This window comes from Mytilus galloprovincialis, chromosome 6 (assembly GCF_965363235.1).
Source record: "Mytilus galloprovincialis chromosome 6, xbMytGall1.hap1.1, whole genome shotgun sequence".
In the NCBI taxonomy this organism is placed as follows: domain Eukaryota; kingdom Metazoa; phylum Mollusca; class Bivalvia; order Mytilida; family Mytilidae; genus Mytilus; species Mytilus galloprovincialis.
Window position 1 is genome coordinate 99,572,847 of NC_134843.1, and position 17,923 is coordinate 99,590,769.

The following is a 17,923-nucleotide window of genomic DNA, read 5'->3' on the forward strand; positions in this document are numbered from 1 at the left end:
GAACCAACGCGTATAATTAAACTTTTGTTTGCTACACATGCATTACTTTTTGAATTTACAAAATTGAAAAGAGAGGGTATCAATGTGTTTCAATTTATGACACAAACGCATTAGAGTAACAAGCACATGACAACAAAAACCAAAGGAACAGCGTTCCAAAAAAGAATCCCCTATCCCATAAGTCCGCCTCAGAGACTGAGAATGCTGAGTAAATTGTACTCTTTCATTTCTAGTGAAATTGTCCAGTTAACTCACAGATAAAGCTGATATGCATATGTCAAATAGTAGCAAACCAAACAAGATTTTAACAAGAACTTTAGGTAATGCCAAAATAACGACGTCAACAAATAACAATCAATAGTAAGGGTGTTGTGTGTTTATTCAATATTTAAGTGTACCTGCAATAAAACAAGACAAAATGATCTATATAAAAAGCCACTCACCATTACACAGCCTTGTGGTTCATATCGTTTCTAGCTACTGGTAATATCCTTATACTGACCAAAACATGTAAAAACAGGAGGTGAACGAACAGATACAAATTTTAAAATGATGGTCTATCAATCACACTAAACATTTTGTCCATGAAATATTGCTTAGAAACCAGCATCTCAAAACAGTTCTGACAGAAAGTTTAGATAATTAGGGGCAGCTCTATCAATGACTATACCAGACACTTCTGATTTATACATTATAACAGACAATTAAGTCTCAGATATAACAAGGAGGATGTACACTAAATAATAACATAAAAAATAAATTATGTTGTACGTAAAAAAAGGCAAAAGTGATACAAATTATTTTGTAGTATTCATAGATTATGTAACTGTTTTGAGCACTTTTTAAGACCCAGTTGTGCTATCTTTTAATTTATCTGAATTGCTGTGTAGATAAATTTATATTGGTGTTGAAAACAACGCCTTACATACAAAAACTTTTGTGCAAATTATTGCTGAAGTATACACAATACCATGAAAAGGGAAATACTGGTATACGTCAATGAGACATTGAAGTATACACAATACCATGAAAAGGGAAATACTGGTATACGTCAATGAGACACTGAAGTATACACAATACCATGAAAAGGGAAATACTTGTATACGTCAATGAGACATTGAAGTATACACAATACAATGAAAAGGGAAATACTGGTATACGTCAATGAGACATTGAAGTATACACAATATTTGGTATTGTGTATACTTCAGTGTCTCATTGACGTATACAAGTATTTCCCTTTTCATGATATTGTGTATACTTCAGTGTCTCATTGACGTATACCAGTATTTCCCTTTTCATGGTATTGTGTATACTTCAATGTCTCATTGACGTATACCAGTATTTCCCTTTTTATGGGAAAAAAGGGAAATACTGGTATACGTCAATGAGACATTGAAATATACACAATACCATGAAAAGGGAAATACTGGTATACGTCAATGAGACATTGAAGTATACACAATACCATGAAAATCGAAATACTGGTATACGTCAATGAGACAGCTACAAAGAACCAAACACCCATCATATGTATTAAAGAAAGGTTTTTCCAACTCTGCTATCAACAACAAAATCTAAAATAAAAAATAATAAAGGTAGAGAAATCATGTTCTAAAAAAACAAATTATCATCAATTCTATAAACTGCTACAGATCTGGTATATGAAATAACAAAATATCTTTGACTACAGTACTTTAGATGAGAAAACCTGGAAAACCACGGGGCCCAATATATCCAGAAACACCACGAAGACATATAAAAGGTCCAATAACACCACGGGGGCCAAATAGGTACATGGACAAAACGATTAAAGAACACCTCGAGAAAATAATCGGTCCAGTAACTTCACGGGGATCTAATAGGTCCAAGAACGCAATTAAACACTATAAAAGATTGCCAGCAGACAAACTCAATGTACCTCATTTGTTGACAGGAAAATTGTGCTTTCTCATATAAATACTCGTTTGAGGACCAAGGTCATGGGCAGTTCATGCGACCCAATACTTGGAGATATTGTGTAAATAGAATGTATATATACAGAAAACAAAAAACAAAATGTTTTAGTTGCTGTAAATAAGCAAATTGATAAAAGGCCAAAAAGAGTTCATGAAATGATTTCAAAATGTTTTACGAACAGCTGCCATCATTCAACTAATCTAAGCCAAACTAAGAGATTCGAAGAACAGTTTTTATGATTAAAATCTTTAAAAAAAACTTTAATTAAACTTCGTATTCAAATGCATGTTAATGTTTGTTGCTGTTCTTTTAAATCCCATAAATGTTTATACTTAAGTTGACCCGTCTCTCGAAATATGTGTAGGAAGATTAACTTGAAAACGCTTTATCAGCACCATGATTTATGGATAAAACACATATATTAATTTCCAAATATTAATTTCATAAAGTTCCACCTTGATAGTTATGAACAGATCGACAGTTTAGATAATTTTATCTTCAGAAACAATATTGATACCTTTAGCACTAAATGTAAGTAATAAAACAAACCACAACACTTCAGGTAGCATATTCCTGTACAAAACTTCAAACAGTATTATCTTATTCATTACTCACACAGGGTTTACAAGATGTTTTTGTGTTATGGCCAATAAGCAACTGTCTCAAGTATTTTCAAAACATTGATCAAAAGTGAAGAGAACCTTGGCTTTGATGGTTTAGGGGCAATTAAAATTTCCATAAACTGAGTATACCTATGATCCAAACTATTCATTTTTAAAACAAGATGCTAATTCTAAAATATCAGATCTAAAAAAATTACACATTACATTTACTATACCATAAATGTTATCAAAGCAACATTAAGATAAATTTACCGAAAATCTAGATCTTTTTTTGATTTTTAGCACTGTTATCATTTATCTGTTCAGCAAAGCACAATGTATCAATTATAACTGTTTTTGTATTGTCTGGTTAGTGCATACAAGTCAGTGATCTTAAGATTATAATTGAACACTTCCTCATAAGTTTATTTTTCTTTACGATTTGTTTTTATTATGATGTATAATTGGTTTTCCAAACTAAAAAAATATAACTAATTCATCACATAAAGTTAATTGTCCAAAGAGATTCAAATTTAGACTGTCTGCATTTTTGTTCATCAGATATCCAGTCATGTGGATTTTTTTTTTTTTTGATTTTGGAAATCTTGGTTAATAGCTTCTCTGTGAGCAGCAACCCTCTATCAAGGATATCTTGAAAGAAAATGCAAGTTCTGGAATATTGTATTAACAGCAATGCTGGAAGGTCCCTACATATAGTGATGGAAATTTCATTTTTGGGAAACTGAAATCATCTTTTCTGTTGTACAGTTTTGTGTTTAACTGGCCTTCAATTCGCAGATATAGGTCAAGATATGATGCTTGATAAAATTAAGAATGGAAATGGATGTATGTGTATAGGTTTGGTTTCCAATACACAGTAGACACTTTCTCCTGTTCAGATGTGGTCTTAAGCTTAGAGTGGTAAGATTCAGATGTGGTCTTAAAATTAGAGTGGTAAGATTGATTGTCTATAATTAGAGCCAGTGAACGTTAAGCAAGCACCAATTAATGAATCTACTATATCACTCTCAATGGAGTGTTCAGTTGGAATGTAGAATTGATAAAATTTCTTCACTGAAGAATATACATGTCATAACTATGTCGTCCCATACCACTTCCATATTATTGGCTGCTTTGTCTACTGGTACTTAATTTGAAAAGGAACTTGATTAACAAGAAAAGTCAATGTAGATCTTGACGACGCCTCAACCTACAACAACCTATGGTAACCACAATTGATATGATCAGGTCAGATAGAAAGGCACTTGCTGTATAAGGTGCTGTCATTTGTTGCATGAAAGGCAGAATTCAATTAATTACTTTTCAACAGAATAAACAAACAAATTCAGAAGGTAACATCATCTTTTTTATTAGCAAATCAACAAGAACAAAATAAATAACATCATAGAAAATAAATAAGCAATGTTAGTGATCCTCACTCAATTCAGCCATACATGATCTATACCGATATGTACATAATAATGATCTGGTTAATATTTGCATCAGGTGACCACATTACTCAATGATTGTCAAATAGCACTAATAGTTTCATATTAATTTTTAATCTAATTCAATCTTTATAGCAAATTTTAGATCTGTAATTTAGAGGTTTTTATTTAATTTTCTTATACAATCTATTATAAAACTTGTAGAGCTTTAATACTGACCATGTGGCCTACATTTGCATTGAATAAGTAATCAAGTAAAAACTATTTTTCTACATACATTTTGAAGTACATGCGTTTGATTTTGGCATACTTGTTAACCAACTGAACAGGATTTTTTCACCAAAAGTTAAGATACATGTATCCGTTTTTAAAATACTTTCTAATTTATATAATAATCATCAAAGAGATATGACATAAATGCAATGATCTACAATACTTCTGATGATAATAATGATATTTTCACACTGAACATGAAACGTATCAATTCTTTCGAAAATGAAATTAAGTTGTATTTATGGCTCATTAATAGCATGTAATTTATTATAAACACATCAAACAGCAGGTTGCCAATATTTTATAAAATTATGTTTTTTGGCAGATGAAGAATTAAATATTCCCTTCATTTAGTTCAATGTTCAATTAAAGAAATGCATGAAATAAATTGACAAAGATTTCAAACCAAGTGTAATGATCAATTAAAACCATATTAATGGGGCTATTTATCCCTTTTTTGAAGTCCATATCAAATTAATTATTCATTATACATGTAGATCTAACAAATCTAACAACGTTTGGTGTATTAAAATAAACAGCTGCGCCAGGAGGGCAAGATATACGTGTAACATATTTATTGAAATTTCGGTAAGAATAAAATGAAATTAATATTGTGGAAGTCTTTTTAATAGTGGTCAGTAGAATTCGCAAGTAGATTTTTTTAAATGTATCATAAGGCATATTATTAATTTTTTTTATTTTCATAGAAGTAAACAAAACCATATTCAAATGAGGACATTGAGGATATCGACTTCAAGAAAAAAGTTATTTGAGAATGAAATAAAATATAAATAAAAGATTTGATAAGCTCTGTTGATAAAGATTACAAATTAAATTTAGATGGAAAACATGAAAACATACAAAAAAACAGTGAAATTATCAAAAATGTGTTTCACATGCCAATGGTGCAAATAACAACATTTTGTATCTCAAAATTTAATTAAATAAAGAAGAACAAATCACTCTTTTACTAAAAAAACAAATAATAACATGCCCAAATGAGAAAAAAAGAGACAATACCCCTAATATTTTCACAAGATAGGTTATTAATGCAAATCAAATATAATCCCCAGTGTGAAGCTTCATACACAAAAATTACTAAAACTACTGCTGAAATACATTCCCTAAGAAAATGACTCTGTTTGTTCTAAGGAAATATAATTACAATATCAAACTAAATGTACTTTGAACAATATATATGTTGGAGAATAAAATTTACATTTGTTTTCTGATGATGTGCTAGCCATGTTTGTTCTTATTCTGTATTTTGTAGGAGCACATAGTATTACCAATTACCATTTTTTTTTGCATTGATCTTGGTAATTTAAATATTTTACAGAGACCTTTATTTCTTATATTCAAATTATTTTTTTCACCTATTCAAATGATATACATTTTTAGTGTAAAATGTTTTAAAATTAAATTAATATTGTATGATTAGAAACCAAAATCCTTAAAAAAATGTGTTAATTTTCAAAATGTTACAACTCTGTATTTTACATTTAAGGAAATGGATGCTTCTTTTTGTAAATATATTGGGTTGTAAAAGCGTTGACTGAAGTTCATTTTGTATGAAGCAATGAAGCAAGTGTTTTATTATTTTTATATTTGGCTTACAGCTTTACAAAGATAATAATGATGCAGTTGTGGTCAAAACTAAAGTTTAAATAATAAATATACAACAAAAATGAAAATGCCTTAGTCTTCATCTAAATCTAAATCTAAATCCAATGTATTGAAAAAAAGAACTTAAATAATTTGATTATCTCTTTCAAGTGCGAACATATTAGAAAGATTATTACAAAAACAAATTATAGAAACACTTCTCATTCAACAAACATAATAATGTCTACAAAGTGGAAGATCAAAGTTATACAAAATTGCATTGTAATTGCTTTATATATCTTAAGATTTATAAAAAATAAATTATTTGTATTTGTGTCTTTCAGCCTTACTAACAATTAATAATCTAATATTTAAGCACAAACAGTAGCAATTTTTGCCAAAAACAAATGCATTGAAAATATTAGGTTGTCATAGGTAATAAACACATCAGTATAATTAGGTATTATACCATTAAGATTTTGGCAACATTTGCATAGTGAAAAAAAATAATTGTATAAAATGCACTGTAACCAACAGGAAGTAACATATCCCACTTTATACCTATGACGTAAAATCAAACCACATCATTTTATTCAAAATTAAGACATCAAGAGGGCAACATACCCTTTTTAAATCATAAATATTGTTTACTCATATTATAACAAAAGGAAGTCCTCCTTTTACTAAATAGAAGAATTTCAGTTTCAAAAACATTTACTTTCGTGAATTTTTTTCATGATTCAACATCATCTAACAAAAAATAATTTGAAATTAAAATATTATGTTTTTATAAATATTGAATTCTGATAGCAAAACATAAATGTGATATAAAAAAAGAACAATAATATCATGTTTTGTATACAATAATGACCCTATTTGCATAAGAATATCATACAATCATGTCTTCATCTGTATTTCTATCTATAATTCCTGAGTATTTGATTGAGACTTAATTTTGGCTGGTTCTAGCACTTCGGTTTGTGTTTTTTTAATTAGTTATTAGTATATAATTCACCATATCACATTTAATAGTTCAGTACAGAACCACTGTCTGTAGATCAGGAAACTAAATGTCTTCTGTCATCTGTTTCTGTTAATGATGATAATCTTTTGTCACCTGGCTTCATAAAAATCTGAAAATATATTAAACTTTTAAAAACAATTGCTTTACATATTTCGTCATATACACCAAATATTTCAATCCTATTCAAACAAAAATAAGAAGATGTGGTATGACTGCCATTGACACAACTCTCCACAAGAAACCAAATAACACAAACATTTACAACTATAGGTCACTGTATGGTTGCTAGACTATATAGACCTAGTAAATATGTATAAAAAGTAAAATCACAAAAATACTGAACTTAGAGGAAAATCTAATCGGAAAGTCCATAATCACATGGCAAAATCAAATAACAAAACACATCAAAACAAATGGACAAGAACTGTCATATTCCTGACTTGGTACAGGCATTTTCAAATGTAGAAAATGGTGGATTAAACCTGTTTTTATAGCGCTAACCCTCTCACTTTGATGACAGTCTCATCAAATTATAAAGTATTTCAATGTTCCATAGTAGCATCCATAGAGTATATTTGGTAAGGTGTCAGCATCTATAATTCTGAAAATGGAACAGACCTCAGAACATTCCTGCAATATTTAAATATATCAGTAAGATTTTTTTACATTATTTTTTATTACACTTTTAAAAAAATGACTGCCATCATGGTTGGTCAAGGATAAGATTATGAAGATTGTCATTTCAACATATCACAAAAGGCATTTAAGTTTAAGTATACAATAGGTGAAACATGTTTCTGCAATAGTCCTCTACAACAGGTTAACTGAAAATTGTTTCACTGACAAAATAAATGCTTACCAAGTTAAATTGTCAGTTATCAATAATAGAAAGCAGTGTGTTACTGAGACTTTGTTTTGAAATATTTGTTCTATTTATATCTGATTTAAACATTTAGAGCAAAAACTCTGGATTAGACTGTTCCAAATTTGTTTCTGCTGAAGTCAAATTATAGATAAATTAGATTATCTTCATAAAAATAAAACATCAAACTGTCCATAAAACCGTTGGAATGTAATTTAAACTCTATAATCTGTGAAATAGGAACAATTTAATATTGAATTATGTTTAATTTTTTATATACACCTGTAAGTTATCAATTTATAATAAATTAAATAAGATAAGTACTAGTTAATGTATACTTCAACAGCTGGTGTTAGTTTTGATGTAGGTAGAAAAGATGTGAGGGAGAACACATCTAATCCTTCTAAAGCTAATGTATATCTTGTCTGGTAACACGTCATACAATTATCAATGAGACAGCAATCCAACAACACAAGCCCACCAAAGAGAAAACCAAGAGATTAACATTTGGGTTTTGGTAATCGGAAAAGGAGAGATTGAAATTTCTGGGAGTGACTGAACTATTCAGGTTAAACAGAATTGGAAATTTGTAATTTAATTGAATAAACAAATAGGGAATCCTGATCCAAAACCCTGTAGGGAACTAAATCTGGAGGAGCAATTAATGAAAAGTTTGTAATCGTGTGGAAGTTAAATCTGGATCTGATTCTGATGAAGGAATTATGGTCTGTTGGAATCAAATCCCAGATTTTTGGAATGGGATACCTGTTGTGATGAACACTACTGAAAATCTGATATCAACACCAACTTAATAAACAAAGAAACAACAACCACAGATAAGTCATCTAGTTCTGACACTTTCTGTGTTTTAATAACTGGATTTCTTAGATCCTGAAACTGCCACTTTTATTATTATCTAGCGATGATTAAATCTGATCAAGTCTAAAAATCACATACTATTACAAGCAGCATGTTCTATCAAAAATAAAAAAAAACTATTTTGGTAAATTGGAGGGTATGATAATGCCCATGTATTTCCCCTGGAATTAGATAATCAAAGGGTATCATCAATTATAAATGCATCTAAAATCGTCCCTATTATTTTCACAAGAATTTATGAATTTAGTACAATTTTCCATAGAAGAGAATAAAATCTCTTATCTGCATATAAAAGTTTGAATTTAATTACAATAGATCTAGGGATTCACAATGTAATTTTATGTATATATCAGAGTTAGGCTTAATAATCTTTTCAAACAAAGTTGAATTGTACTGTTCATAAACACATTAAAACATAATGGTGCAAAATGACTGTTATTCTTCAAGAAAGCTTTAGAAACAATAAACATGAATTACTTTTGGCATAATAAGTAATAAATTTAAAGTATACTAGATGTAAGGATGATTATCTTTAGCTTAATAATAGAACACCGTTAGTAAATATAGAACTATAATGTCAAAACCAGGTATAACATCAAATCTTCATAAAAATCAAGTCAAGGACAGAATATTTTTTTTTTTTTTTTTATAGAAAATGATGTATCATAGAGATTGAATGTAAGATTATCCAGAAGGTAAATTGTACGATTTAGTTATGCAATAAATCTATATGTTTTGGCACAATTTCATCAAACTTTCATTCATACATGAAATAAGATTTTGAAAGCATCCCAAATTTTAGTTACATTTAGTGTCATAAATTTTTAATTAATGCTAGCACTCTTTAAAAAAAAATATTTTCATGTAATTGTCAAAATCTTATGAAACAAACAAGAGACAGAAGATACTAAAGGGACATTATAAAGTTAACAGCAAAATAAACATCACCATTACAAACAAGAGGCTCACAGGAGCCTGAAACATATTTACCAAAAATTGAAAAAATAGGCAAAAACTCAGAAGTTAAGTTAAAAAAAAAAAAAAATTTAAGGGAAATTACTATATCCTCCAATAGATTCTGTTCTATTGGCATTTTAGAGATCTTACAAAGTAAAATGAAATAAATGAATTAAAAGAATTTAATCTATTTATTTTTCATGAATATTTAACAAGATGGTAAGTCTGTTGTGATGTTTCCAATAGATTTGGAAGTGCTTGATTCCAAAATCTTTCTTTCAGTTTTAGAAATTTTCTCATTTTTCATCTATCAATTCATATAAATGATAAATTGATATTTACAAATATTTACAATTTAAGAGACCTAAATGTTTATACAGTTAGATAAAACTAAAAGAAGAAAGAAAAGGTTCAAAGTGTTGCCCTTAAGCAACAATCTCAATACCAGTAACAGGCCCATAGCCAGGAATTTCCAAGGGGGGGGTATATGGACTCGCAAACTCAACTATAGAATGTCGACTTTAACAGTGCTTATTTGTTTTCAAGGATGGTTCATCAGGGGGGTAATTCATACTATTAATTCTCAATTTACAGTCCTTGACGTATGCTGAGCAATGGCCTGTAGATACCTGTATACTTTGATAGTTTTATATATTTTCCCTTGACGATAATGGCCTTTGATTGCCTTTTTATGAGAACATCATTATCAGCAATGAAAAAGAGCTTAAGACAAACTGTGTCATAGTTATAATGTATTTTTAATAAAACATGTATGCCAAGACTCGAGAGCAATTCCTGAACCAAAGATAGAATCCAATGTTAATGACACATATAATTAGTTTGATCGTTAGAAAACCATGACTATTAATAAAAAGTAAGTCATCATCTTCTTTTGTTTGGGTTGGTGATTTTCTCTAGCTACCTCCACTGAAAAAAATGGGTGCCATCATATAGTCCAAGGTGCTGTCAAATAGTGCAAGTTCAAACATAAAAAAACATCAGTGATCATGTTTAAATTAACTATCATTGAAAAATGGAAAAATATATAATATGACATTTTGAATATCTCACACTTTCCCTCCTCTGTCTCGATCACATTATCTCAACTTCTCCAACTCTGTACTTTACAAAAACAGAGGTCTGGGTTAGACAAACGAAGCAATGAATGTGTTTGCAGATAGATGTTTTTGTGTTCTGTTAAATTGTTCCTTTCAAAATTGTTACACGATGATGACTGCTGTACCCATATTTAGACTATTTTATTTATTATGTCTGTTTAGTTCACACATCCTTGTAAATATAACCGAATTAGATGAGACTGTCAACAAAGTGAGAGGTTTAGTGCTATAAAATCAGGTTTAATCCACCATTTTCTACATTTGAAAATGCCTGTATCAAGTCAGGAATATGACAGTTCTTATCCATTCGTTTTTGATGTGTTTTGTTATTTGAATTTGCCATATGATTAGGGACTTTCTGATTTGATTTTCCTCTGAGTTCAGTATTTTTGTGATTTTTCTTTTTATTGAGTAGATTACTAATTTATATGACATCTTTTTAATAATGACTGAATTATATAACAAAGAAATGAGAATCACACAGAACACAGAAATGAACTTGGTTCTGATTAGAAGCACTAACTTATATTATATACTCTGCCCTCACATAAAGAATACACCAATTAGCTTAACACCATGTAACCCTCCTTACAACAATAATAATCAACATGTTCCCATTAGATTATTAGATGCATATGCCTTTGTTCATAGACACTCAAATCAAAAAACATTTTTACAGAAAAGCAATTTATCATAAATATAAAACATGCATGTATACACTTAAAACCACAAGATATAAAGCATCCAGGTCTTCTACCTTCTAAAATATAACAGCGGGGGCATAAAATGTCTGTTTTAAAAATAGCTCCCTATCCTAGGAGATAATTGTTTTGCTTAATTTTGTAATTTTGTAGAAATCATTAGATATAGCCTTTCAAGTAAACCTCATTTTCATTCCATACACCAAAATTATTCAACAAATAGCTATTGCTTACAGTATCTGAGAAATCAGAAACAAACTTAAACTCGAACTTAAGGTTAAACCATTATAAATCATGAAAATAAGGTCAAGGTTAGACAAATACAATTTTTTCATTCACAATCAACATTTGAGCTGCATTATCAAATTGGAGAAATCTAAAAAAAATGTTTGATTAATACAGTAGGGTACCACTTTAGACCTTATCTCACTTTAGGTAACATTTAGGCAAAAAAAAAGAAACCAAATGTACAGGACTGGTTTTTAACACTTGAGGACATCAGGTACAAGGTTGCCTGCAATCCCCCCCACAGCTCAAAAAAGCACTTTCTACTCTTCTTTCAAAGACTTAAGAATACAGAATGGACATCTATAAAATTACTACATGTAACAGTCATTTACAGTTTTCACCTGAAAATTTTTTTTTTTCATGAAACAATGTCTGTAACAAATAGACCTCAAGATAAAACTATTTAGGAAATTTCAGCAGTTTTGCACTAAATTATTGAAGGAAGTTTGGAAGCCATCCTGTAAGACAAAAGCAAACCTTGAGTATTCTTTCTCCTTCAAGTGAATAAAAATTATCATAATTTCTTGAACATACATTTGACTCTTCTTCTTTCACTGTTGTAAAATTTTTAAAAGTTTAAAATTATTGGATACAGCACAGATGTTGTATTTCATTCTATATCTTGCAAATTAGCAAAAAAAACGTAAAAAGTAAACTTGATGAAATGTGCAAAAACCAAAAGTAAGCAATAACAGGAAGTGTTGTTTTACAAAGTTTGTGTTTTTGTTAGTGAAAGTTTGATAGTCAAAGCTATTAGCTGAGGAAGACATGCTATCTTATCTAAAATCAAATGGCTGTTCCTGTATAGGTTTACGATGGAAGAATACCATTGATGTCACATGACATCATTGGTACTTTTAAAATTATTTAATTTTGGATGTAACACGTCTTATGATTAGCTCGCAGTGTTTTGTTCATCAGCTCATAAACATAATTTTGTCATGTGACTGTGGCTTCATCAACGTTTCTTTCAGGATTTACTCTTCATTGGCAGAAAAAATATTAGTCATTCCTTAAATAGATCTGCAGATGCATTTGAGCATAAAGGGAACATTATAGTGACTTAAATTACTTTGTGAGAAATGGATCACAGACCACATAAATATGCAAAGTACAGACATGGTTCTTTGGGACCCATCCAAATTTGTAACAAACCATAAAATGCTAAAGTTTTGGTGAGTTTCATGCAATAAAAATTCTACAAGTGAAACATGAAACATTGTAAGTAAAGCATTTAGTATCAACAAAGTTATAATATGATAAAGTGACTGACCATTGTCCATCTCTAAACTTTTATAGGACCATAACAGCTACAAATATTTGTATATTTTTTAAATCATATAATTCTGTTTTCTAGAAATATATTCTCATAAATGACCACATGAAGATAAATGACTTGTAGGTTTTACATACATTTGATTTATTTGTTTGAAAATCAAAAGGATTGGCTAACAAGAAAGAAATTTAATACATTGTACATAGAAACCAACAGACATTAGAACATGTCATAATATAACCACAAATATTTGTTAATCATTTTCCTAATGTACAAATGCTGCCTTCTTGTGTTCTTTCCATTAGAAAAACACATACACTTATGAAGATTAATCATAATTCATGTGACCACCAAACAGTCTTAAGAGTGCACAGATGAAATGCATTGTCTGCTTTACTGACCATGATTGATTTCATGGTGATAGTCTTGAAGGTAAAAAGATAATGGTTTTATTGCAAGAATTACATATATACTTAAAGCATTATCAATGAGGTCAAAGTCCCATAAACCCTGCCTGACAGACATGATAACCTAACAATCATTCCATGTATCAACTATAGATCATACAGATGACATGTTACTTATTGTATCTTAGAAACAGACCTGACAAGAAAAGCACCATATTATGAAGTCAAGGACAGCTGAAAATGCCAGATAGACATGTACAACTTTCGATAATTCCATATACCAAATATTTTAGACCTGTCACTTGAAGTATATGTCAGAGAAGAAGTAAAAATATAGGAAACTTAAAATTGACCAATGAACCATGATAATGAGGCCAATGACAGATGGTACCTGCCAGACAGACATGTATACCTTACAATCATTTCATATATCAAATGTAATTGAAATATTGCAACGTCAAATATCCAAGAATATATGTTAAATTCTATTCTAAATCCACAAAAATTAATACCAACAGAAATAAACAATCCAGAGTAAATAAACTACCAGTATACCTCAAATGCAGAGTTAAAACTTACAAAAAGTTATACAGTCACTGAAGGTTGATTATACCTAGAAGAGATGTTCTCTAAATGCTAATAAAACCTAGACAAGTTTGCTAGTTGAACGTGACATCTAACATATGATATACTAGTCTACACCTCTTTGTAGTTCCTACCTTTGTTTTTGAAACAAAAAGTAACAGAGATTTCTATGTAATTTTATACACAGAGAAAACACTAATAGTTGATGACGTCCTTACCTTTTGATTCTCCCTCAGTTTAAATACACCATAGAATACTGATATCAGTAGGAGGAGAGCACCACCAGACAACATGGTTATCTGTACAACTTCTACCACTAACTTACCTTTTGATTCTCCCTTAGTTTAAATACACCTTAGAATACTGATATCAGTAGGAGGAGAGCACCAACAGACAACATGGCTATCTGTACAACTTCTACCACTAACTTACCTTTTGATTCTGCCTCAGTTTAAATACACCATAGAATACTGATATCAGTAGGAGGAGAGCACCACCAGACAACATGGTTATCTGTACAACTTCTACCACTAACTTACCTTTTGATTCTCCCTTAGTTTAAATACACCATAGAATACTGATATCAGTAGGAGGAGAGCACCAACAGACAACATGGCTATCTGTACAACTTCTACCACTAACTTACCTTTTGATTCTGCCTCAGTTTAAATACACCATAGAATACTGATATCAGGAGGAGGAGAGCCCAACCAGACAACATGGCTATCTGTACAACTTCTACTACTAACTTACCTTTTGATTCTCCCTCAGTTTAAATACACCATAGAATACTGATATCAGTAGGAGGAGGGCACCACCAGACAACATGGCTATCTGTACAACTTCTACCACTAACTTTGGTATAAATAACATCCTCTTTAACTGGTCAGCATATTTATCATTGACCACAGCCGTCTGAAAAATAAAATCATAAAAGATCAAATTTACTTGTTCAGTGTATGTTCACTTGTTTTTGTTAATATGTCTTTAAATTGAGTTAAGCCATTTCAATTGATATTTTATAGTGTGTCTTTCTCTGTTTAGATGTTATATATACTATTTTTTTTCAGGTTGGTTGAAGGTTGGCGCCTATTTAAAACATTTAAACCCGCTGAATATTTTTGCATCTTTCTTATTTAGGAACCTGATGTTCAGTGGTTATTATTTGTTGATGTGGCTCATAAGTGTTTCTCTTTCCTCTAGACTAGAATGTTGGTTTTCTTGTTTGAATAGTTTTACACTAGCCATTTTTGGGGCCCTTCATATACTAGTATTGCTGTTCAGTGTGCGCAAAGCTCTGTGTTGAAGGCTGGGCCATTTTAAAAAAAATGAAGCAAAAGTGTGACATAGGGGGTCCAATTTCAAACTCAATATTTTTCATTTCTTTTTGTCTTACCCTATTACCGATACTTTAAATTTTATAATTCCAAAGTTTCAAGCAGAACGAAACAGACACATTGAATAATCTTAAAATTTAATAACATACATCTCAAAACATTTGAACAGAAACCATACTACTTATAAACAAGTTTGGTAATAAAACAGTCAAGAAAACATCGCTCAAACCTTTTCCAAATGAAAGTCAATAGAATAAGAAAAATTTTAAAACCAAAATTTCCATCTTTTCTGTTAAATCATATAATAACAATCAAATTGAATAGCTTAATTTAAAAAAAATAATAATAACTAGTGATTGAAGTTTTTGCCAATAAAAAGAATCTTAATATATTTCAGTTAAAATAGTAAACTTTGAAAGCCCTGAGTTTTTGTGATCATTTGGAAAAATAAAAATGTCATTTCATTGTACCGTTTTTATGTAATTGTATGTAGAAAAAGCCTTCTATTTTCAGTATTTTGTCACACTCCTGACATATGTTACAAAGATTGAAAAATGCTTTAAACTTGCACAAAAATTCACTTAACACATTGCTATATCATTGATTTCAATTACTGACATCTTTTGCCATAGAACAGGACTTTCTTTTTAGGGCCATTTAAAAAAAATACACAGAAAGGCAGCCAAAAATGTCAGGAGTGTGACAACTGTCTTTAAACATCTACCAAAGAATACATAGGACTTAAATATTTTCTTCTTCTTTATTTTTCAGAAGTGACTATTCCAAAGAGAAGAAAAAAAATTATTACAACTGTGTTATGTTTATATCATAAATGGGGGAGTGCATTATATATGTCAGGAGTGTGACACTTTTTTTAAGACATTTTCTGTCAATTCATAATTTCACAAGGACAAGTCCCACAAGTTTCTTTGTGTTAGAAATGTTGAAACCAAGTTATTTTCCTATCATGTACCTCTTAAATGTGTTATTTATCATGATTGTTTTGGCACAATGAGTTTTAATTTGTAATTTTTAAAAATTTTTGTGCACAGTAATGCAAATTTATCAAAGGAAATAAGTGTGTACAACTATAATATCATATAGGAAAGTGAGGAAATGAATTTTGTGCAAAAAAGAACAATCATTTTGATTTAAAATGGAATATTAAAAGAAGTTTCAAGGATGAACCATTTAGATGTAATTCGTCACACTCCTGACATGAATTTAACAATTTAAGAAAAATATGAAAATTAGCTTTATTTTTAGGACAGATAATTGAAAGACAGCTAGTAAAATGAAGAAACTCTTGGTAAAACTTCCATTCCTTAAAACATCTACTAGATTTGCTGAAATTAGCAGGTCAAAATTTTCTAGAAGAAATGATTCAAAGAAAGAGACTTCGAAAGAGAGGACCCGCAAATACTGGCTGAATCTGAAATGAAAAAATGATCAGAGGAAGTTGGAACATCTTAAAATAAAAACTTATAAAACCAAGCTAACAAAAAAAGGCTTAAAGAAAGAAGAACTTTGAATCCCAAATTTGATAAACAATATAAAGAAAAACAAAGGCAGTGGCAGAGAAACAGTAGAAAAAAAGGAAGATTGATAAAAAAGAAGTTGGGTTGAATAAGGACTTAGAATCGAACAAAAACAGCTCAAAAATTCAAATGAGAACAGATCTGTGACTGTGTCAGATTCCAGATCTACAGTGAGAAAACCTGCACAACACACAAGAAAACAATTGCCACAAAACAAAAATGCTTATTAATGATCTCTTCGAGAAGGCCCTTTCTTCTGGGTGTAGCATTTTTAATGATGTGTTTCAAAGTACTCGTCCAAGCATTTTTGTTTTGTGGCAGTTGTTTTCTTGTGTGTTGTGCAGGTTTTCTCACTGTAGATCTGGAATCTGACACAGTCACAGATCTGTTCTCATTTGAATCTGAGCTGTTTTTGTTCGATTCTATATATATATTCAACCCAACTTCTTTTTTATCTTTCTTCCTTTTTTTCTACTGTTTCTCTGCCACTGCCTTTGTTTTTCTTTATATTGTTTATCAAATTTGGAATTCAAAGTTCTTCTTTCTTTAAGCCTTTTTTTGTTAGCTTGGTTTTGTAGTTTTTCATTTTGTTTAAGATTGTCCAACTTCCTCTGATCATTTTTTAATTTCAGATTCAGCCAGTATTTGGGGGTTCTCTCTTTCCAAGTCTCTTTCTTTGAATCATTTCTTCTAGAGAATTTTGCCTGGCTTATGTCAGCAAGTAAAGTGGATGTTTTAAGGAATGGAAGATTTACCAAAAGTTTTTATTTTACTAGCTGTCTTTCAAATATCTGTCCTAAAAATAAAGCTGATCTTAATATTTTTCTTAAATCGTTAAATTCATGTCAGGAGTGTGACGAATTACATCTAAATGGTTAATCATTGAAACATCTTTAAATATACCATTTTAAATCAAAATAATTGTTCTATTTTGTACAAAATTCATTTCCTCACTTTCCTTTATAATATTATAGTTGTACACACTTATTTCCTTTGATAAATTTGCATTACTGTGCACAAAAAATAGAAAAATGACCAATTAAAACTTATTGTGTCAAAACAAT

At 30.0% G+C, this 17,923-nt stretch overlaps 1 protein-coding gene across 2 annotated transcripts in view; it reads right to left on the reverse strand.

The window, feature by feature from the left end:
- Window positions 1-3,909: 3,909 nt before the first annotated feature.
- LOC143080931 (lysosome membrane protein 2-like) overlaps window positions 3,910-17,923 on the reverse strand; it is a 50,563-nt gene continuing 36,549 nt past the window's right edge. For both annotated transcript variants that reach the window (XM_076257108.1, XM_076257109.1), the window contains exons 13-14: window positions 14,738-14,899; window positions 3,910-7,020 (exon numbers count right to left, since the gene is read on the reverse strand). In XM_076257108.1, coding sequence (XP_076113223.1) covers window positions 6,946-7,020; window positions 14,738-14,899 — 237 coding nt within the window. In that variant the 3' untranslated portion in view covers window positions 3,910-6,945. The remainder of the gene's footprint in view (window positions 7,021-14,737; window positions 14,900-17,923) is intronic.